Raw genomic sequence first — 22107 nt, 5'->3', positions numbered from 1 at the left:
GGGAGTGGACGTGGGTCTTGTCCTGTGGTGCAGAGCATAAACTGGTAGTGGGGGGCCTTTGGGTCCCATGGATTGAGGGGAGGGGCCTGTGTGGATCATCCCACAGACACTTGATCGGTTTGGGATCTAGAAAATTCGGAAACTCAGATATTCATTGTGTTGTCACGAGATGGTCAACGTTATTTACTTCTTACTTCTGGTCTTAATGTTGTGGCTGATTGGTGTATGTTATATTATATTATATTTTATTATATTATATTATATAGGTGTTGCTGGGGCCTGTCACAGTCATCGGGCGTGAGGCGGGACAGGTCTGGACAGGTCGGGACAGGTCGCCAGTCTATGTCACAGACAAACAAGCATTCACACTCCACCTATGGTCAATTTATGACCATTCGGCCTCTATGATATGATATTATTATTATATTTTATTGAGTAATGGTAAGTGAGGAGGTTTCAGTAGGCCTACACAGACTCTGCTTCTTATAAATTGACACCGAGTTAATGTTTACTCTACGGTGTTATCACGGTGTTTTACAGCTCATTCATTTATATGGTTCATTCAAATGATCCGGTCCTGAGCGCGTTCAGGAACTTTTCTAGTGAAAATGAGCCCAAGCTGTTTCTGGTAGATTAAGCAAAAGGAAACATCTCTCCCTCTCTCTCTCTCTCTCTCTCTCTCTCTCTCCGTGGGTGTGGGGGTGTGTGTGTTTGTGACAGTGTATGTGTGTTCTCTCTCTCCCTCCCTCCCTCCCTCCCTCCCTCCCTCTCTTTCTCTCTCTCTCTCTCTCTCTGGGAGAAACAGGACAGCCGAGTCCGTGCCAAGGAGAAGGCGTAGACTTCCTTCAAACATTTCCTCCGCCATCTCCGCTTTCGGAGTTTTGTGGAATCTTTGTACGAGGAGGAGGACTTTTTTTTTTTTTTTTTTTTTTGAAGTCCTCTCTCATATATATACATATTTGTTTGCTCTCTTCACCTTGTCGCTGCTTTCCTCCTCCTCCTCCCTCTCCCTTGTCTGTCTTGGAGCTTTGAGAGGACTCCGCGCTCCCTTCGCCTGAACTTTTTTTTATTTTTTCTGCAGACATGGACTGGGGAACGGATCTGTGGGTGAGTTGACAGCTGACACCGGAGGATCCCGCGGGGATCCCGTGTTCGCGTTCCCTCGAACATCCGTTTTGGAGCACGGTGTCCTGCCACCGTGTTCGTCGACACACCGCGTACTGTTGTGTTGTTCTTTTTTTTTTTTTAGCGGTAGGCCCGGGTTAAGTAAGACAGCAGCAGGAGGCTGTGTGAGTGTGAAGCCTGCAGCCAGGGGATTTCGCAACTCCGCATACCTTATCATAAGCTGAGGGGAAAGAAGAGAGGTTTATTGCTCCTTTCTGGAGCGGCTGTGTGGTCTTATCTACCCACCGTGGGCTAAAGGTGTGGGCTTATCCACCACCTCCCCCACGTCTCTTTCTCTTTTTTTTCCTCTAACTCTTATTCACTCCTGTTTGTTCCTTCCTTTATGCATTCCCAAACCTGAGCTTTGCTTTGTGACAACACTTACAAGGAAGTGTTATGGTTTCTGGCTAAGAGTTGTGAAAGTACCTTGTCACTGTATCTGGTCAGTGTCCCAGCTGTGAATCACAGTTACAGTCATTACGAGTCAAAACCACCTCATCGCCCACACCAGTGTGGAGCTAAGGCATGTGGCTGCAAATGGTTTCATTTAATCCTCCACGGAATCACGTATTCATGCTGGAAATCCCAAAAATTACGTGAGTGGTTTGTCCGAGCAGAAGTTTAAAACTACAAAAAAAACAAAAAAAAAGGCTCTGTGTGTTGTGACAGAGAAAGACAGGAAATCCTCCCATTCAAGAAGCTGGACCTCGTCCGTCATCTTTGCTTTCTCAACCTTAACTCTGTTATCAAGATAATACCCGATTGGTTGTCTGCAGATTGACTCCACTGTGTGTCAAACTAAATGTCCTGGCTCTGATTTTCCTATTCTATTGGATAAACAAATGACTTTCACCGGTGCCTTCCGTGAACGTGGGATTGTGTTAGTTTGTGGACAAGCTGTATAGTTCAAAATCATGTGTGTTTGATTGCATCTGATGGCTTTATGATAGGCTGGTGTAGTCGGACTCTGTTCTTATCAGAATACGAGTCTGGTAACACTGCGATTTCGTTATGAGGCGTGTTTCGACAGGTATAGAGGGGAAAAAATACCTCTGAAGGCAACTGGATAGTCCCTAAGAACAATAAGAGCTATTGTCCATCACTGTGTAAACCCTGTTAAATACTATTCGATCTGACCGCTTCCCAACGGAGTGCTTCCAGACCAACTCTCCCCACCCCCCCACAAAACATTTTGTGGGGAGGGGGACGTCTGTCTTCCAGGCTGACTTTATAGCGTCTAATTATAGGAAAACCTAAAAAGACTCCAGAGCAAGTTATTTATTGGTTAATAGGGCTACAACCGAGTCTGTTTTCGTGACATTAAATAAAACGTCCCATTACACGTTCCCAGAAACTAAGAGAACATCTTAAAATTGGTCGATGTATCAAGTTTATAACCTCAGACCAAGAAAAGTAGAAAGTTTTCCATGCATCTAGTAAAACAGTCGCCTCATTTTCTGACGTTTGAGTGAATGATACATCATGAGACCGACAGTGTCAGCAACTCTTTGCGCGATCAGGTGGTTTTTCATGTGACATTAGCTACTGTTCAGACGTGTGTTTGTCGTAACTGGTCCAACTAATTGAATGTCTTTGACAGTCGGACGCGGTCATTTTCATCTGTGACATCCTGAAAGTACTTTGTTTGCTATACAGACGGTATGGATGTGATGTCACAGCAAGAGAAGTCTCCATGGTTACGGCCACTGAATGGCAAAAGGTGACAGTTGAACATGGAGATTAGCAGCATTAGCTTAATACTGTCAAGTTTGTCTATGTTGTTGTTATGGGGGTAGTTACGGCCGACAGTGACTATTTTAGTTCCAACAGTAAATAACAGTAAATTAAATATTTGTGATCGCTCCTCGTCATCCTTGTTACAGTGTTTTATGGTTAATGTTGCTTCTCAGTAAAGCTCTTAGCGTTAGCATCTTTGATTTAGCTACATTCTTCATAACTGAAATGAACTAAAACTTAAATTAACTGAAACTAAGGCCAATCAGACAACTTTTCCAAATCCATACTAGTTCGAATGGATCATTGCCGAGTCCAATTGTCCTTTCTTTGATTTGATAATCCACATTTTCTGTATTTACTACTAAATTTCGCCATGTTTTTGACATCAATGCGTACCCTCTATTCTGACAAACGACTGATGAACTGAAAATAATCTAAAAGTGACTCAAAAAGTTAAACCTGTGCTTAGTTGTAGCACTTTTATCTGAACTGACCACCTGAAGCAGGGTCTCCTCCTGACTTGTTTTACTTATTCGGCCTCAGAGCAGGACTCAGATTTCATGTTATCACAGATATCAAACACCTGACTAAATAATCTGAAGACATGACCCACAAAGTCACTCTGAAGTTGGACGAATCATCCAGTTTCCAGCTCTTCCAGCTCCTCGTCACTGAAGCTGGACGCAGAACAGCTGCACCATGTCACCAACTTACCGTGCGTGGCTCCACACTCTAAAAAATCATTTTGTATGTATATGTAAACTTTATAATGTCCACTAGCACTTAAGATAAGGTTTTGTTAGTTTATGCAATGTTTGGCTGCGTAGTGTAACTTTAAGACGACAGACCCAACAGCCGGGCAGTTAAACCACGACCAGCTGTTATTTGAATATGACATAACCCTGGAGCTGTCAAAAAAAATCATAACACACCCAGTCCCAGTCCAGGAGTTGAAACACACAAAAAAAAAGATGTTTGCACAAAAACATTGTCAACATTTCTGTAGCCCTTTCTAAAGACTGTGACGTAAGTAGTGCTAATTTGCCAAACCCCACTGTCGCATTAAAGTTTAGGAATGATTCAGCTGGTAAAAGCTTGTAATATGTGAAATCTTTTACTCTTTTATCCAGGAGTTTAATGAAGTGTCGCTAAGGGAAACAAAAATTTAAAAGACGTAAGTTTAGGTCGTCAAGCAGTGTCTGCCAGTAGATGTGACTGTGGTTTCATTTTCAATTGGATACGTGTCGTCATCTGAGTTCCCAGATTTACTGTGTCATTTAGAAACAGTAGAATGTAATATAGAAAATGAAATAGTACACAGTAGAGTATATATAAATATGTGCTTGTGTGTGTCTGCTGTTGTTATTAGGTAGTTAGTTGTAAGTTAGTTTATTGTGTAAAAAGATATCTTTAAACAGCAATGTGTGGAGTTTCCTTTAGTCTGAGGTCACATCTTAGCAAAGAGCAAGTTAACAATGATTTAACTTTCAGTGGTTTCACGGTGGTGGATCAATCATCTCTGGCCGTTTTAGTGTCGCGCAGCATAAACCTCCATGAAGTAAACTTCCCGACTCTGTGAAGATAATTTCAAATTTAAGCCATGATCTGGGTCTTTACAGCAGCTTACAGCTGCGTCCGGTACCTTCTCCTGGCTAGGTCGCTATCTGACTACGTTCTGTCCGGCTGCAAGATGATCGGTGCAAGACGCAAGAAGGAAACGAGAAAAAGATTTCTACAATTATACAGTTCAAAAGAAGTAGGTGAAGTCTAGATGCTGCGTTACGGTTTGTGGTTTGCTCCACCGTGTTTGTAACAGGCTTGACTATAATATATATCTGGACGAGAGGCCGGAGATTGAGAGGAGCAAGTTATTGAAGCTCAGTGTGGTGGCTCCGGCCGTCGCCATCTTGAATGCGCCCGACGCATCCTAAGATAATCAAAAATAGTCCGAGGAGGTGGAGCAGGAGATGAGCTGAGGCTGCTGGTGAACCTGTGAACCTTCCTCTGAAAGCATCCAAACCCTTTTTCCATGTATTACTTTAAACCAGGGGTCTTCAACGTTTTTCAGGCCAAGGACCCCAAACTGATGGAGAGATTAAGTAGGAACCTCCTACCTACTAAATGTTATATATCAAAATCAGGCTAGTTCTTTTTATAAATATAAATTATTAGTGTTGTCATTTTGCATTCAATAATAAGCTATCCCTTATCCCTTTACTAAAATATCCTGGATTCATGTGTGAGAGAATTAAAAAAAAACAAAGATTTTGCGACTTTAGATTCTCTAATAGAAAGTAAACTGAGAATTAGGGTACTTTCCCATAGACTTCTGGATAATTTTTTATTTTTTTTTGTAGCCAGTGGAGTCACGTGTCTGTTGACCACTTCACTTTTTGTCATCTTTTAAACAGCATTGCTATCAATCTAATCCCATGTTTTACCCGAGGAAAACAGTCTTCAGGATGAGTTAGAGGAAACCATTTGTGATTCAGCTCAATTCGTTGAGCGTGTCGTGATAACTAGCGTCATTAGCCCTAGAATGGATTATTATCTATTATCTTATTATATCATCTAAGTCTCTCTTCACCGATTGACTGAGCGGTGCGTGTTTCAGGGAGCTCACATCGACTACTTACGTTCTTCTGTATTTTTGTCAAAGAAAATGAACTACAATTTAAAAAATAAAATAAACAAGTAAAGGGTCTTTAAACTCGAAGGGTGCGACCCATTTTTGGTGAACCACGTAGACACGGGCTCCTAGTTAAAACGAAACTGGTTTACATGTAGCTGGGGTGGTGTTGTTTGGCAGCTCATGCGCTAATGGAGATCGTCCCGGGTTCAGGAAACGCCGCTGCCTCTTCCAGGGCTGCCGTCACACTCAGGGGTGGGACTAGTTCGACTGGTTCCAGGGTTTGGAGAGGCCCCTGGGACCGTCAGTCACAGGGCGGAGGGTGAAGCTGAGCTAATGATTATCTCATTCCTGAACTCGCTATCAACGTTTCCTCCTGTCACGCAAGCATGCGCGTGTGTAAAAGGGCGTTTTGACTGAAGCAGACTATGTCCAAAGGATTCTTCTTGAACCTCTTTAACTGCTCTCTCATCTCATCTCATCAATACCATCTGTTTCACACCCTCATCCTCTTTAAGTTTTCTGAACCTGTTCTGTCCTCCTTCGCCACCTCCTCCCTCCTCCTCATATTCAGGACATTGCTAACTGTGTTACAGCAGGATCTCCATTTAGCTTCCCACCCTCCTCAGAGGACTCAATATCTGTGTCTTTCGGCTCCGCAAGAGCCTGGAGCTAAAAGACACACACACATGCAAATTTAACAACCAAAAGGTGGGGTCTTTTTTTTTTGTTTGTTTCACTAGAGACCCAACAAGGGATCCACCCTGAGGCTGTACATCCAATTCACTGGCGTTCCTGCGTCTGTGCGCTCACATAGTTTGGTTTCGTTGTCTTCGAAGGGCCCATTGCTTTGTGTCATCATACAGTGTAGATAAAAGCCAGCGGGGGCAGGGAGGACAAATGTTACCTGTACAGCAGGTTTGTGTGTGTGTGTGTGTGTGTGTGTGTGTGTGTGTGTGTGTGTGTGTGTGTGTGTGTGTGTGTTGTGTGTGTGTGTGTGTCTTTCAATGCGTATAAAAAGAAAGAGGAATGTTGAAAGGAGAGTACTGCCGGTGTTTGCTTTTATTCTCCACTACGCCTTTGTGCTTGTGTGTTTGTGTACTTGCGTGCATGCAGATTGATCACTACGCTTCCATTTCCTATAACTAGTGTGTCAACAGCCTCATTAAAATGTGACTCAGTTCAGTTAAAGCTGCCGTGACTGGTTGATCAGTAGAAAATTGATCAAGAACTGTTGTTTTTTGTTTTTGTTGCGTTTGATTACAATTTTAACCAAAAAGTCAAATTAAATATGAATAAGGCTCCAGGCGAGCTATTACTGGAATGTTTAGAGGAAACAAAAAAGACCTTTTAAAAAGTCACATTGACCTGTAGAAACTTGTTTTTTTTAATTTATTTATTTATTTATTTTTGTCTGCTTTTCTGACAAATTCGAAACAACAAACTGATCAACTTTAATTCACGTCGCACACTTCGATCAGTTAATCTTCTTTTATTAACTGCTGGGCTTCAGTAAATCCTCTCAGTCCTCCATTAGTATGTTCAGTCATTTTAGATCCTCGTGAAGATGGCATAACACGGTTAAGATCAGGCATAACTTTATGACCACCTTCCTAGTATTGTGTAGGTCTCTTGTGCCTCCGAAACAGTTCTGACTCATCAGAGAATGGACATAGGTCTTATTAGGGTGTCCTGTGGTGTCTGGAGTGTTGTTAGTTGGGGGTCTTTAGATCCTTTAGGTTGAGGGGAGGGGCCTCTGTGGATCATCCCACAGATATTTGATCAGTTTGGGATCTAGTGAATTTGGAGGCCATGTCAACACCTTGTGCACCTTGTTTTTCAGGATTAGTATCATTGCTGTGGGGTGGAGGGGCCTGGTCTGGTCTTGGTGGGTGGTACATGTCTAAATAACATCCACAGACATAGCAGAACATTGGTCAATGGTATTCACCTTGTCTCCTGTCAGTGGTTTTAATGTTGTGGCTGATCAGAGCGTTCTCTAATGAAAGCTGTAACTCCTTTCAGCCCCAGTACAGATATCATATCTTGTCCCAGGATTGCATGCTGTTTCAACAGAAAAAAATCAGTACTGAGTGTCTTTACTGATAAAACATTGAGCATAAAGGAAGTGGCACTGAAGTTTAAAAAAACAAGAATGAAACATTGCGTGAATGAGGTAGGAACTGTGGCTCAGTAGTTTGACAGGAAGAGTTTAAAATATCTTTCAAGATGGCCCTTTGAACTCAGCCACTGTTGTTTATTTAATTATTGACTCAATCTCCAACTATTGGTGTGGTTTGTTGTGTGGTGTTTAAATAGTATTAATGTGAATATTCCCCTGAAACCCGAATATATGCCTTCAAATTGCCGTTTTTTTGTGGCACCGAGGAAACATTCAGTGCAACATTGTGCAACTGGAATATGAAAACCCACCTGTGTAGCCACCATCAAAACTAACTTGCCTTCATAAATTCATCTCAGGTCGTACGGTGTACAGTAAAAAGAAAAAAAGGACTTGTGTGTCACATGCGTTGATCTTGCGGGTTTTGTGTGAATACGACACATGTGCTGTGCGCTTATGTAAACACGTGTTGCCCTTTCTCTCTTAGGACCAGTATGATGTCATCGACAAGCACACGCAGTCGGGCCTCGACCTGGTGGATCGTTACATAAAGTTTGTGAAGGAGCGGACGGAGATAGAACAAAACTACGCCAAGCAGCTCAGGTGTGCCCCTTGCTTTTCTTTTGAGTGTTCATTCACATTCACACAATTCAAACTGAGATCTTAAATGCACCGGTTCATTGGTGTGTGTGTGTGTGTGTGTGCGCGATGGTCACTTTGACAGGAATCTATCGAAGAAATACGCAAAACGAGGAAGCAAGGATGAGCAAGACTGCAAGTGAGGAAACAATGTCCACTTTCTCCCGTTCCTTCTGTGTCCTTTCTCCTTCACCTCTTTTGTTTCGCACATAAACATGTACTTGCCCTTTAGTTGCTGCAAATACAAACCTGACAGGCTTTTTGTTCTTGCATGACACATACGGCTTATTATTCGGCTTAAGGCTTTTCATTATAGCTGTTAGTTTAATAATCAAAATTACTTCCTGTCTACCACTTAATATACTCCAGGTATCATTGATGCCTGTGTCCTATGAACGGAGACATTTTAAACATGAATACCAATGATGTGGTGTAAACTGGTGAATACACCGATCAGCCACAACATTATGACCACTGACAGGAGAAGTAACGCTGATCATCTTGTGAATTCAGTGTTGCGCTGGTAAACTTCTGAACCCGGCATTCATGGGAATGTTACTTATGTAGCACCCACCTAGACCAGACCAGACCAGACCAGACACCCCCACCTCATAGCAACAATCCAGCAGGATGCAGCCTGACTCAGACACACACAAAAAACTGTTTAGGAACGACTAAAAAAAAAACTTAAACTTAAAAAAAACATTAAGAACAGCACAAGGTGTTGACCTGACCTCCAAATTTATTGATCCCAAACTGATTAAGTATCTGTGGGATCATCCACAGAGGCCCCTCCCCTCATCCCATAGGACCCAAAGGCCCCCCACTAACAACATTATATTTCCAGACACCACAGGACACCCTCAGAAGACCCATGTCCATTCCCTGATGAGTCCCAACTGTTTTGACCCACACAATATTAGGACGGTGGTCATAATGTTATGCCTGATGTGTGCATTTTTCTAGTCTATACCCAGCTAACCTACTAAACCACTGCCACTTCTGCTCCTTCATATTTAACATATATCCAAAGCTGGCCAGAGCAGCTGTGCGTTTCTGCCGCCTTTGTTCCAGAACCGTTAAATGTTAAATGTCTTTCCATCCTCCAATCACGCTCTCCTCTCCTGTTGCAGGTTCAGCAACCATGCGTCGTTACAGGAGATCCTGAACGAGCTGAACGACTACGCTGGCCAACGAGAGCTCATCGCTGAGAACATGATGACCGGCATCTGCGTCGACCTCATGAAGTACCTTCAGGAGCTCAAACAAGAACGGAAGACGGTGAGTGCTTTTTTTAAATTTTTGTTTATTTTTTTCAATTTTTTCTTTCAGATCGCAGAATTGACAGTGAGTAGCTTTTACTGCAGCACATTCACTGGACGTTCACTCCTCTTTCTTTTTCAGCACCTGTCCGATGCCAAGAAGGCCCAGCAGAACCTGGAGAGCAGCTACAAACAGCTGGAGAGTGTGAGTGCACATGTTGAGGTTTACACGTGTCCAGATCAGATCGGGGGTCGCTCATGTTACACCTTACGGTTTGCAGTAAAGATTTATTTTAAAAATCCTTTGTTTTCTACAACATCTCAACAGCGTAGTCCCTTAAAAGAACTGATTGAAAAATATTAGAAAAAAAAATATCTGTTCATTATTAATTCGCAGCCGGAAACTTTATTCATCGTGGGATAAGATTTTCTTTTCTTTGAATATTTACACTAATGTACTTGATTGTGCTCATAAAATGTCTACCAATACAATATACACTGATCAGCCATAACATTATGACCTCTCAGAAGGCCCATGTCCATTTTCTGATGAGCCACAGCTTCTCTGGAGGCACAAGGGAGAACTACACAATATTAGGAAGGTGGTCGTAATGTTATGCTTGATCTGTGTTAATGTTTCCTCTCGTTGTTTTTCAAAGTGGTCAGATTGGTATTTAGAAATGTTACGATTTGAATAATTAAGGAGCTGTAGAATAATCCATCAGGCATTAATTAGTAAGTTGCTGCCAGTGTGTTTTAGTCTTGAAGCCTGGAAGCAGTTTTCCAAAAGGTGATGCACTAAAACACGACAAAATGATAAACTTTCCTCAAGCTCGGCAGCCAAAGGCTAATAAATACCAGCCACAAGTTTAGACACACCTTCTCAATCAACGTTTCTTCTTTTTCTACTTCTTCTTCTTTATTTTTATCATTTTTTTTGTCTACGTTGTAGATTAAGAATTACGAAATCCAAACTGTGGAGGGACACGTGCAATTATGTAGTGAACTAAAAAAAAACAAAAAACAACCAGAATATGTTTTACATTTTAGATTCCTCAGAGTGGCCACCCTTTGCTTTGCTGGCAGCTTTGCACAATCTTGGCATTTGCACAGAAATGTCAGAAATGTCTGAGGAAACCGATATATATCGTTGAGATACGAGCCACGTAAAACCTGCAGAGTCCACCTGCAAGACTCGAAGGCACCAGAGCTGAATGAAGCCAAGTGTCTAATGTTTCTACATTATTCTGTTTCTGTCTGCAACAGATAACCTAGTTTGATATTGCAAACTTCAGTCTATCTGTTGTTGTGCAGGTGCTGATTAGGGTGGAAATGACTAATGAGCAGCAAGTACACAAACATACGCAGACGCCAAAGTAACACACCAACAAAAAAATAGGGCGAAAGAAGAATAAAGACTGTAAATATGTATAAGACTGTATTAACGTGTATTAACACATAAAACTATGTACAATTGACCAATTTACACTTTTACAAGTGAGTATTTTAGCATTTAAGCAGTGGTGTTGTTCAGTCTGACGGCTGTGGGGACAAAGGCCCTTTTGAACGTCTCAGTCCTGTGAGAGCAGCCTCCCGCTGCTCCTCGTGCCCAAGTCATTTCGGTGTATTAAATGTTGTTCATGTGTTTTTCATGTCTGCAGACAAAGAAGCGCTACGCCAAGGAGTGGGCGGAGGCTGAAAAAGCCACGCAACAAGCAGATAAAATAGAGAGCGAGTCCAACGCCACCAGACCCGACGTGGACAAAGTAAACACACACACACACACACACACACACACACACACACACACACACAGAGATGCGTCAGTAACTGTGCACAGTTTCTGTTTTCGCTTTTGGTTTTTAAGATCTCTTTCAGTTCGAACAGTTCCTTGAACCTCTCGTACCTGTCTCCCCTCACTCCTCTCTCCTCCCCGCGCCTGTTCCCGCATTCCTCCTCCGTCATCCATCTCGGTTTGGATCTCCCCTCATTTTCCCCTCTCTTTCTTTTCCGCCCTTCCATCTGTCATCCCCTCTAAAGGCCAGGCAGCACGCCCATGCCCGCACGCACACGGCGGAGGAGTGCAGGAACGACTACGCGTCCCAGCTCCAGAAGTACAACAAGGAGCAGAACTTCTTCTACTACTCCGAGATACCGCAGATCTTCAATGTGAGGCGGAGACACGCGTTCTCAGCACAAGGGCTGGCACGCATACACAAACACACACACGCACAAACACACACACACGATACCTGCCCTCATATTGTTCCGTCCATCACGTTTCTTGTGCATGTGAATTTTTCCGCTGTTGTAAGAGACGGAAATGAAAAGAGGGGTTTCTGCCGTGTGCCGAACAGAAACTGCAGGACATGGACGAGCGGAGGATTCGGAGGCTGGCGGAGGGCTACTGCCAGTTTTCAGACATCGAGAAGAAGGTGCTGCCCATCATCTCCAAGTGTCTAGAAGGAATCTCCGCAGCCGGGGCGAAAATTGACGAGAAGCAGGCGAGTGTGAAACGCTACTCCCGTTTCAGTGTCCAAGACGCCAAACAAGCAGCAGGCGGTTAACTTAATAGCATAATGTGACAGGAGGAAATGGGAGAAACAGCTGACTGGGGGTCGGTCCCATGTCGGCTGGTAACAATGTCTGCGCCTCCGATTCACTTTCTAGATTCCATCGGTTTGTTTTGGTTTGTGGTTACTGGGGTTTTTTTTGGGTGAGACTGTTTCTTCTGCAGGTATAGGAACATTTGGACTGGTTACAATTTCCAATATACACCGATCTTTTGTCCATGCATTCCTATAAACTCGTTTACACACCAATCAGCCACAACATTATGACCGGTGAAGTAAAGAACATCGCCCATCTTGTAACAATTCAGTGTTCTGCTATGAAACCTTTGGACCTTGCGCTCATTTATATGTTACTTAGACATGTACCACCCACCTAGACCAGACCAGACACCCCATAGCAGTGACACTACTTGATGGCAGCAGCCATCCCCAGCAGGATGGGGCCTGACACAGACACACAAAAACACACAAAACGTGAAAGAAAACAAGGTGTTGACCTTACTGTTTTGGAGACCTACAAAATATTAGGAAGGTGGTCATAATGTTATGCCTGATGGGTGTATGTTTCTACTAAACCAACTGTTAACATTAACATGATAACATTTTATTTTTTGTATTTTTTTTTGCAAACACGCCTCTTTAAAACCAACCCGCCTGTGTTTTGCCGCTTTGATGCGACTGAGCCTGCTCTCGTCTCCCTGCAGGACTCGATACTGTTCATCGAGCAGCACAAATCTGGCTTCGAGCGACCCGGAGACGTGGAGTTTGAAGACTACACCCAGGGAATCAAGCCAGCAACCTCCGAGTCCAGCCTGCACCCGCCGAAAGTGCGCGCCAAGCTCTGGCCTTTCAGCAAGAAGAACAAGGTGAACCCTGCACGCTGTGCACATTCCTTCGGTTTGCAGAAAAAAAACACGCGGGGCAGATATTGACGGCCTCTGCCCTCTCTCTCCTCCTCCTCCTGAAGCTCGTGCATGTGACAACCTGAAAATCCCTCTTGCCCAAATCACAATCACAGTATTCGGTGTCGCCAAGTGCAAGCGCAGCACATGGCGCGTTAACGTCAGCCCATCTCTCAAGCCTTCCGGTTAATCTTTAGACTCGGGTTAATCTTTAAAAACAGGTCACATGTGTTCAGTTCTCCTCCAGTAAAAAAAAAATAAAAATTTAATTATTTCTTTCAACATTTACTGGAACGGGGGTGAATAGTGCAAATTTTTCACCTCAGATCTGCACGTGTTTGGCCTGTCTTATTTCTCAGCACTATTCCTGCGTATGAATTAACTATGTCAGGTTTGTTTGTGATTGCAATTTTGCATTTGCTCTTCTAATGGAGTTACGCAGATTGATCGACACGAGCATCATCAGACCTGTACGTTTCTCAGTAGCTACACCTCCAGAGAGGGAGTCATGTTACAGTTAACCGTAGATTTGCAGGTTGCAGAGAGCGGTCGCCCCTTCAGCTCCTTCAGATACATACGAAGAAATAGTCGCTTGTCATAACGTGTGTAGCTGCTTTTAGTTTGTATGAAGAGCGGGGACCGGTTTGCTTTTTTCCTGGTTACATTTCTGAAAAATGAAACTACTCCACACAATAATGCTTTAAAACAACACACACACACACACACAAAAGAAGAAGAAGAAGAAGAAAAGGCACTTAACACACATTCCACTCGTGTCTCCGCCCTGTTGCCCTCGGGGGCCGATCCTAATTCCATTCTGCTGCACAGACTTGTCCCACAACACCTCCTGCTCTATCTCTAAGTCTTTATCCACGTTATTGCAAGAAAAAAAAAATACTTCTTTTAACTCCTTTCCTCCTTTTACCTCTGCTCCCCACCTCCCACTATACCTTGTCGTTTTTTTCCCCCCTCCCATTTTCAGTTTGTTCCTCCATCTTTCTCTCCCCCGTCCCCTTTCCCCGGCCTCCCCCTTTCTCTCCACCTCTCCAAGCTGCAGCGCTCTCCCCTCTCTCTCTGTCTGAGGGATCTTAATCAATCTGTCAAACCTAGGATTTCCACCTTAAAGATATTACACAAACCTCGCTTGGTGAGTGACGCTCCCAGCGCGAGCTCTGTCCCCTCCCTCCTGCATGCTGTCGCGTTCACGTTGCCGTTTCTGTAAATGTCTCTTCTATGTTCCTCATCTGCTGTAAGCTGTACTACCATGTTATCTGTAGAAGCAAGTTAACATGGATGTTGCTGTAGACGTGTTTGTTGTCCTACTGACTCATTGTTTCTCTCTGTCTCGATATTACAGGCTGAAAAGCACATGGTAACACTGATTATCATTACATAGAGGGTGGAGATACAAGGTGCTGGATTGTTATTAGTGGGAAATGTTATTTAAAGAGTAACTACACACTGGACAAAGTGCTGCATTAAAGTCTGTCGGTAAAAACCACCAAAGACGTTTATAAGAGAGAGTCTGATCAACTCAAATCATGGGCGCCATGTTTGCTACATCCGGGCGTAGATTCTACAGTGTAAACCCATGGGGCAGATGTTGAAATAAATTACTTATTTTCACCATTAACAGGCCTATAAATGTTATTGCCATGTCTGTCAATATGTAAAACGCCCTCACTTAAATATACCAGCGTCTACTTCCTTTAAATATGTTAAATGATCCTGTAAAATATTTTGTAGCCCAATCACCTCATCAGTCATGGAGCTGTGTTTACCTTCTCCCTGTTTCCGTGTTCATCCATCACCGTTAAAAGTTTGAAATTACTCAGAAAAATTATAAATAGTGAAAATTAGTTATTTAGTATTATTATAACATTAGCACACTAGCCATAATATAGTAGTGACTTAGGCAAAGTTACGTGTCAGTTAAATTTGTCTATCTATGAATTACATGCACACATAATCCTTTAGTCTAGATAACTAGCTAGCATAAGGCTAACATAAGGCTTGGTTAACTTCAAACTTTATTCATTTGTAAAACGCTGTTGGACATTTTTGAGATCAAGGTTCACATTAATAATGGTATGACTTCATTTTTCCTATATAAAATCGTTAAAGGGACATTGACATTTACCTCACATAATAAGGAAAAATCAGTTGACATCCAGTTCTTCCTTTTAATCTCCTGCTCCCATAACTTTCTCCGTTTTTGTTCCCGATCCTGTGGCATATTTTAACTTTTAATCCATCTTTATTCTCTGTTATTGCCACTTTTCTATCGGTGAATGTTGGTTAGATGTATCAAACACGTGACCAGCTCAGAACCAATCAGCATAGAGGGACATCTCAGACGGTCCATTCCCTATTTGACCAGACTCTCTCTAATATGCGACTCTGTCTGAGTTGATTTCCTAGTGGTTACTCATGGTATTGCAGCACAAAAAAACGCTTGCTCAAGAAGCCACATATGGTACCATTATAAAAGAGACACATGCAAAGCTGTCAACACAACAGGTGTATCTCAGATTTCCTATTATGAAATCACAAAGAAACCTCTATACCACGTAATATATCTGACTCAGAAAGGATTCTGCTGCCCATGTTATCCAACAAGCCAGAATACTTTCTCCCATTTTGGACTCTCCTGCTTTCCATTTATCCGCCTTTCAAAGCCATTATAGTTAAGACCTAACAATTGGTCGTGTAAATCCAGTCTATTGAAGATCACCAAAGTTAAATTTGATTCAAAACACACTTAACTTTTCCACAGATTCCACTAAAATAGGGTGATGCATACATTCACCACTAGTGGGCAGCAGTTATCCGACTCATGTGCAGTTACTCTTTAAATAAATCTAGTTCAGTTTTCTAATGGCACAGGATTCTACATATTTATAGTTTCCTTTCTCGATGTGATGCAATACTGATAAATGTTTAAATCTTTATTTTGAGAACCAAACCAAATGCATTAATTTTCTACAATTTTTACAGCTACACCAATTTCATACTATATTTTATTTGGCATTAGAAGTTGACCAATGCATAAAATAGCTCCATGTATGCAATACACCTACAGACCTTTTGTTAGTGACCACAGTTAGAAAGAAACAAATTACATTCAAAAGTTGGGCAATAATAACTGATTCAAGGTGTTTTCTTTATTTATACTATTTTATATAACAAACATGGCAACACAGTTTATATTTTATATCCACCTGAACCTTTCCCAACTCTCAGAAGAAGAAACTGTTTTCCTTTCTTACCAGGCTGCTTTTCTGTCACGTTGTGGTTAAATTCATTCCACGTCATCAAATCTGGGTCCAGGTCAAGTGATTGTGAAATCCAGATGATCTTGGAACCGAAATTTCAAATTTGGATCACCAGTTTTCCACTGGTCCGATGCCCAGTTCTTGTATTTGTTGGCCAGAGCAGTTCTCCTCATTTTATTGTTCTCCCTCATTAGTGGTTTCTCTGCACCAATTTCCCACCAAAAACCCCTCAAATGAGTTGATTTCCCCAAACCTTTGAATGATGTTATACTTTCACGCGTAAACAAAATGGAATCAAACTGATTTTTAAACGTGGCTCCGACGGCTCAAACAGCATTTTTAAATATTCATATCCTGGAACATGCTGTGTGAGCAGTTCTCTTGGAAATAGTTTCTACTCAAGGAATAGTTTGCATGTGAAATGCTGATATTCTGGTGCTACAGTGGTTAAACTCTAGAGAGACACAAACTCTGGCACCTACATCAACTTGAAAAGGAAGTCAGTCTAACCAAGGAATCTTTTTTCAGCACATGACTGAAAATATGAAAACTATTTATATAGAGTATATATAAAAATCTATCTCTGTATATATATATATATGCAGTACAATACATTATAATATAATATGTACTTGTTTTTTTTTGTTTTGTTTTACTTGGTTTGGTTCTCATTCTTTAAAATGATTGTTTTACGAAACACTTGACATCAGAAGAAGTGCATTTACTTCTTTTGCATAATTAGACACTGGTACGGCATCACAGGAGAAACAGGTTGTTGGTTCTGTCTATGACTTGTTCAAGAAGTATGCATCAACCCGGGCGTCAAATTAAGACTGCTCATTAAAGAATGCCACGGCCCGGGAATCATCTTTCTGAACATTCCTTCACCGTGTCTGCACCACTCATCATCTCTACTTTCATACCTTCAACAGTGTGTGTGTGTGTCTCCCTGGCACATAGTAACAGTTTGTCTCTCTGTTGTCTGTTTCTTTGACTAACAAGCTGTCAGTGTGGGCATGAGGAGGGTCTTATTAGCAGTGGGAAAGACAGATAAGAGTCAGGGAGGAGTGACATCTGGTGGTGAGCTTGATATGATACGTGCTGCTCAGGAGACTGACTGTGCATGTGTGTTTTTGTGTTGTCTCTGTATATATATGTGTGTTTGTGTGTGTGTGTGTTGTGTGTGTGTGTGTAGCCGCCGGCAGCAGAGGATTTCTCTCACCTTCCTCCGGAGCAGAGGAAGAAGAGGCTGCAGGGCAAGATCGATGAAATCGCGAAAGAGCTGCAAAAAGCCCAGGACCAAAGGTGAAAACATCACTGATAATACATTACAGACATCTGTGAATATAAAAGTAAATACATACGACAGATAAAATAGTGGTTTGTTTGGCACTAGGTTCTGTAAAAATGTGTATAATGTGTATGATGCTGTATACACCAATAAGCCACAACATTAAAACCACAGGAGAATTGAATAACGTTAACCGTCTTCTGAAAACTTTTGGACCTGGCATTCATTCATGTGGATGTACCCCCCACACCTAGACCAGACCAGAGACACTCACCCCATGGTAATGAAACTCCTTTATGGCAGCAGGATGAAGCCTGACACAGACACACACTAGAATGGTTTAATAACTATAAATAAAAAAAATAAAATAAAAAAAAAATCATGATAAACAGCACAAGGTGTTGACCTGGCCTCCAGATTCACTAGATCCCAAACTGATTAAGTATCTGGGATGCACTGGAACAAACCTGATCCATATAGGACTCAAAGGCCCCTCACTAACAACATTGTGTTAATAATGTGTCTTAATGTTATGGCTGATCATCGTATGTAAGCTCGTTTCATGTAACATTTCAAGAAAACTAATAAGCCTGTTTTCTAAAATGTTTCTTTAAATGTAAAAGTTTAAGGTGACATTTTTGAGTCACCACTGTTTCAGAGACCTACACAATATTAGAGACTGGTCATAATGTTATGCCAGATTGTTGTAAATCGAACTGAATTGAATTGAAATAAATGCACTTGACTTTCACTATCAGTATTAGTAACACAGGCCAAAGAAACACATAGTGGCCGAGTTATATCTCCCACACATTTGTTTTTCTTGGTTGTTCTCAATCTACCAAAATAAAAGCTGTTTGAAAATGTTATGTGTTGAACCACAGAGGATCTTTGTGCCACAGTTTAGGGAAAACAATAATAAAGAAGCCTGGACTATGAGTAAAGAAGTTTGGAGCTATGGTTGAAAAGCTGTTTGTTGTTGAATGAAATCACCTTTTTACCATAAACTACTAAACACTTACTCATCCATCGCGTCCTTATCAGCGGCGCTACACAAGCGGGAGACTTCCTTAATCAGCGCTCGCATTTCCCAAACAATAACACTTTGCCCTCTCCTCTCTGTTTGAACCTCAGCGAGGCACTGGAGAAGATGAAGGGCGTGTACGAGCAGAACCCACAGATGGGAGACCCCTCCAGTCTGGAGCCTCAGATCACAGAAACCACCCAGAGCCTTGGACGCCTGAGGGGGGAGCTCACCAAATACGAGGTGATCACACGGTCTAGTACCGCACATTACTGTCGCGTTTCACTACGACGCACTGACCTGCTGCTTGTTGTCCGTAACAGACGTGGCTGTCAGAAGCAGTAGGCGGAGAGGAATCTTCCAACACCATCAACAACAATATTCGACACGGGTAAGGCCTGGAAATCAGAGACTGTTTCAGCTGAACACAAAGAGACGAAGGAGGTGGTGAAGTTGACCAATGAAACCATAGCAGAGCAAAGTTTAGCACAGTTCCTCATTATTCATTAGATCCTTTTTTTCTGTTGACATGGACAAAAACACAAATCATATAAACACTAAATCATTGTATGGATCCACAGCTGTGTTTTTCAGAATTACTAATGATTATTCAGAGGAAATTTGAAGTTGATGTTATATTTTTTGGCTTTTTTTTTTGTTTTTCTTTGATTTTTATTGTTTGGATCTGAACTAGAAATGAAAACGTCTGGATTTTGGAAACATTTTGTGGACATTTCTACATCATTATTTGTTCTAATTTTGTTTTGTTTGTAATTATTTGTTCTAATTTGCTGTATACGTAGACAAGCTAGGTGTCGGTGAAGGTTCTCAGTCATCCAGGTCATGGTAATCCAAAAAAGCATTGAATAAGGTCAGCTTTTGGTAGACAAGCTAGCTTAGCTGCCACAACTTTTTTGTGTAGGCTTCAGCTTTTTTTTTTTTTTTTTTAATTGCAATCCTTGGCCGAGGTACGCATAGCTACGAAGCTCCGGGGATGAAACCGAAGCGACTAAAACTGCAGTTCATCCAATCAATCAATCACTGAAACCTGAGGCTCCAAAAAGAAAATCAATTTCTTTTTACCTTGAACTTTACAGACGAAAATGGTTTTGGCCTCTGCGGCTCATTCGCCTTTTCCTAAAAACAGAATGAGGGTTAATAGTTCATACTGATAGTTCATACATTGCGATGGGGGTGATTCTCCACCCCCATAGCAATGACACTCCTTGATGGCAGCAGGATGCAGCCTGACACAGACACAAAAGGGGTTTAGGAACAATTTAAAAACAAACCTGGCCTCCAGATTCACTAGATCCCAAACTGATCAAGTATCTGTGGGCAGATCCACAGAGGCCCCTCCCCTCCCGCCTGCTTTCTAAAATGTCACTCTGTTTCTTAAAATGTAAAACGTGGAATAAACCGATAAAATAACTTTTTATTTATTTTTTGTAAATGTTTCGTCTCCAGTGTTGGAACAGCCGACCACTCTCAGAACATCTACACCGAGTTCGATGATGAATTTGACGACGTAGAAACTCCTGTCGGGCAGTGCACGGCTCTGTACACCTTTGAAGGTACGTTTTATGATTCCCACTCAACTCGTTCATATATAGATATATCTTTTCACACTTTTATTGCATCTGTCTCTTTGTGTGTGTGTGTGTGTGTGTGCAGGCAACAGCGAGGGCACCATCTCCATCACAGAAGGAGAGCAGCTGAGCGTAATGGAGGAGGATAAAGGAGACGGATGGACGAGAGTGCTCAGAGCCAGCGGAGAGGAGGGCTATATACCTTCGTCCTATGTCAAATTTTCCTCCTAACTTCCGCCGCGGCGCTCGTGGTAGAAGTTAAGAGCCGGAGGTGAATACAAAGTCATCCGCGGATAATCGGAGCTGCTCTCTGCATCTTTTATCTCGGCCGCTGATGTGTGTGGCGAGATGAAAGCGAGCGATTATAGAGTTGTCGAGGCAGATTGTTACATCTCCTACACTCCGCGCGCCTGCGCTCGCTGTGCCGGGTGACGCCGCCTCTAAACGCAACTCCGTCTGAACTTTATAGATTTAAGCTCTTTTTAAAACCTAAACAACCTTTTGAATGTACGCCTTGGTCACAGTGTTGACGACTCCTCTTGTGTATTCAACATTAATTGTAGCCTCGAGTTACATCTTTTTTTTTTTTGTTGTTGTTGTTTTCACCAACGTATATCCGCCCACTTGACTTTCCCCACTGCCAATTCTAATAACCTGCTGAACTTTTTCCTTTTTGCCACACTCTCTGCTCAAAACAAAAAAAAAAACAAAATAGACCCTCGTCTGGCAGGATACTGTGACTTTTACTTTTATTATTGTGATGATGTTTTGTGACTTTTAACTGGATGAAAACCACTACTCTGTGGAGAGGGCTCAATGATTTATGTAGTGGATGTGATGGGGGGACGGGGGCAGGTCTGTATTTTGTGAAACAGGTTTTCTCTGTGTTATCTTTTCATTCCTTGCTAATTTGATTCCAAGCCTGAGCGATGAGGGCAAAAAAATGTATCACAGGCCTCCTGAAACTAACGTGACGCCTCAGCGTCTCCGATAAACCTGAGCCTCCTCTGTCCTCCACGGCTCAGCAGAGGAACGTAAAGAGGAACTCCTTGCCAGTCTTTAGGACTTTGTTTTTCCGATGGGCATTCAGAAGGGAACTCTATATAAAGATAAGGATAAATTGCAGCATGTAAAACGAGTTTCGGTGTCGTTACAGCCATGTGAGGACCGTGAAGGGAGACTAGACACGATGCAAACCCGTCCTTTAAATCCGTGTGATGCATTGATGTATTGTAATATTTCTACTTGGGCATGGCTTTGTCAAAATGAAAAAGGAAAAGCACAATGGAGAGCAGAAACACATTTAAGTTCAATGCAAAGAAAAACCTATAACACTCATTTAGGAGCGAGAGTCGCCACCATGTCCAGATTTACACGGATGCGGCTTAACGCTGCATTGGAGCCGTTTCAGTTCCGACGGCCGGCTGCTTCTTCTTCTTTAGGTTTCTCATATTCTGTTTTTACACGGCGCCGGTTTCGCGTTTTGAGCCGCCACGGCGTCTAAATCTCACTACTCCTATTGGGAAGCTTTTTTAAAAACAATGGGCATTTATTTTTTTTCCTTTTAAACCTTCCTGGAAGTCCACATGCCTTGTTCAGCCAAATAAAACTAAAGACAAATTCTCACCGTGACATATTTGAAAAGGGAGGAAGTGGGTTTTTGAGATTCACCTTGTCACTGGATCACTGTAAAGTGTGATCAAGCACTTTTAAAATCTGTTTTAAAATCTCTCTTTCTAAATATATATATATATGTATATCTCACTGAGCCAAGGTTTACTCATCTCTTTCTGTACCACTCTGTCCTGCACTAGTAAAGTGTATTATTGTATGATCCATTCTCTAAAGAAAATGTCTGTATTTACATGTATCATAAAGCAGAAAGAAAAAAAAACAGTTG

The 22107-nt window shown here is 42.1% G+C and overlaps 1 protein-coding gene across 2 annotated transcripts; it reads left to right on the top strand.

Moving 5' to 3' along the window:
• Positions 1 to 801: 801 nt before the first annotated feature.
• LOC125004186 (cdc42-interacting protein 4 homolog) lies at positions 802 to 22103 on the top strand. 2 transcript variants are annotated; one of them, XM_047578613.1, is made up of 15 exons: positions 802 to 1107; positions 8140 to 8255; positions 8377 to 8430; positions 9425 to 9572; positions 9696 to 9758; positions 11215 to 11319; positions 11594 to 11722; positions 11911 to 12057; positions 12831 to 12992; positions 14386 to 14400; positions 17499 to 17608; positions 18729 to 18861; positions 18942 to 19009; positions 20086 to 20192; positions 20293 to 22103. In XM_047578613.1, exons 1-15 carry the CDS (start codon positions 1084 to 1086, stop codon positions 20436 to 20438), a joined length of 1527 nt encoding a protein of 508 aa, XP_047434569.1. In that variant the 5' UTR covers positions 802 to 1083; the 3' UTR covers positions 20439 to 22103. The 2 variants fall into 2 exon arrangements, with proteins under 2 accessions (XP_047434569.1, XP_047434570.1); XM_047578614.1 differs by lacking the exon at positions 14386 to 14400 and having other exon boundaries at positions 804 to 1107.
• The last annotated feature ends 4 nt before the right edge of the window (positions 22104 to 22107 follow it).

The sequence above is a fragment of the Mugil cephalus genome, chromosome 2 (assembly GCF_022458985.1).
Source record: "Mugil cephalus isolate CIBA_MC_2020 chromosome 2, CIBA_Mcephalus_1.1, whole genome shotgun sequence".
NCBI classification, from domain to species: Eukaryota; Metazoa; Chordata; class Actinopteri; order Mugiliformes; family Mugilidae; genus Mugil; species Mugil cephalus.
This window is presented reverse-complemented; position numbering and strand designations above follow the sequence as displayed.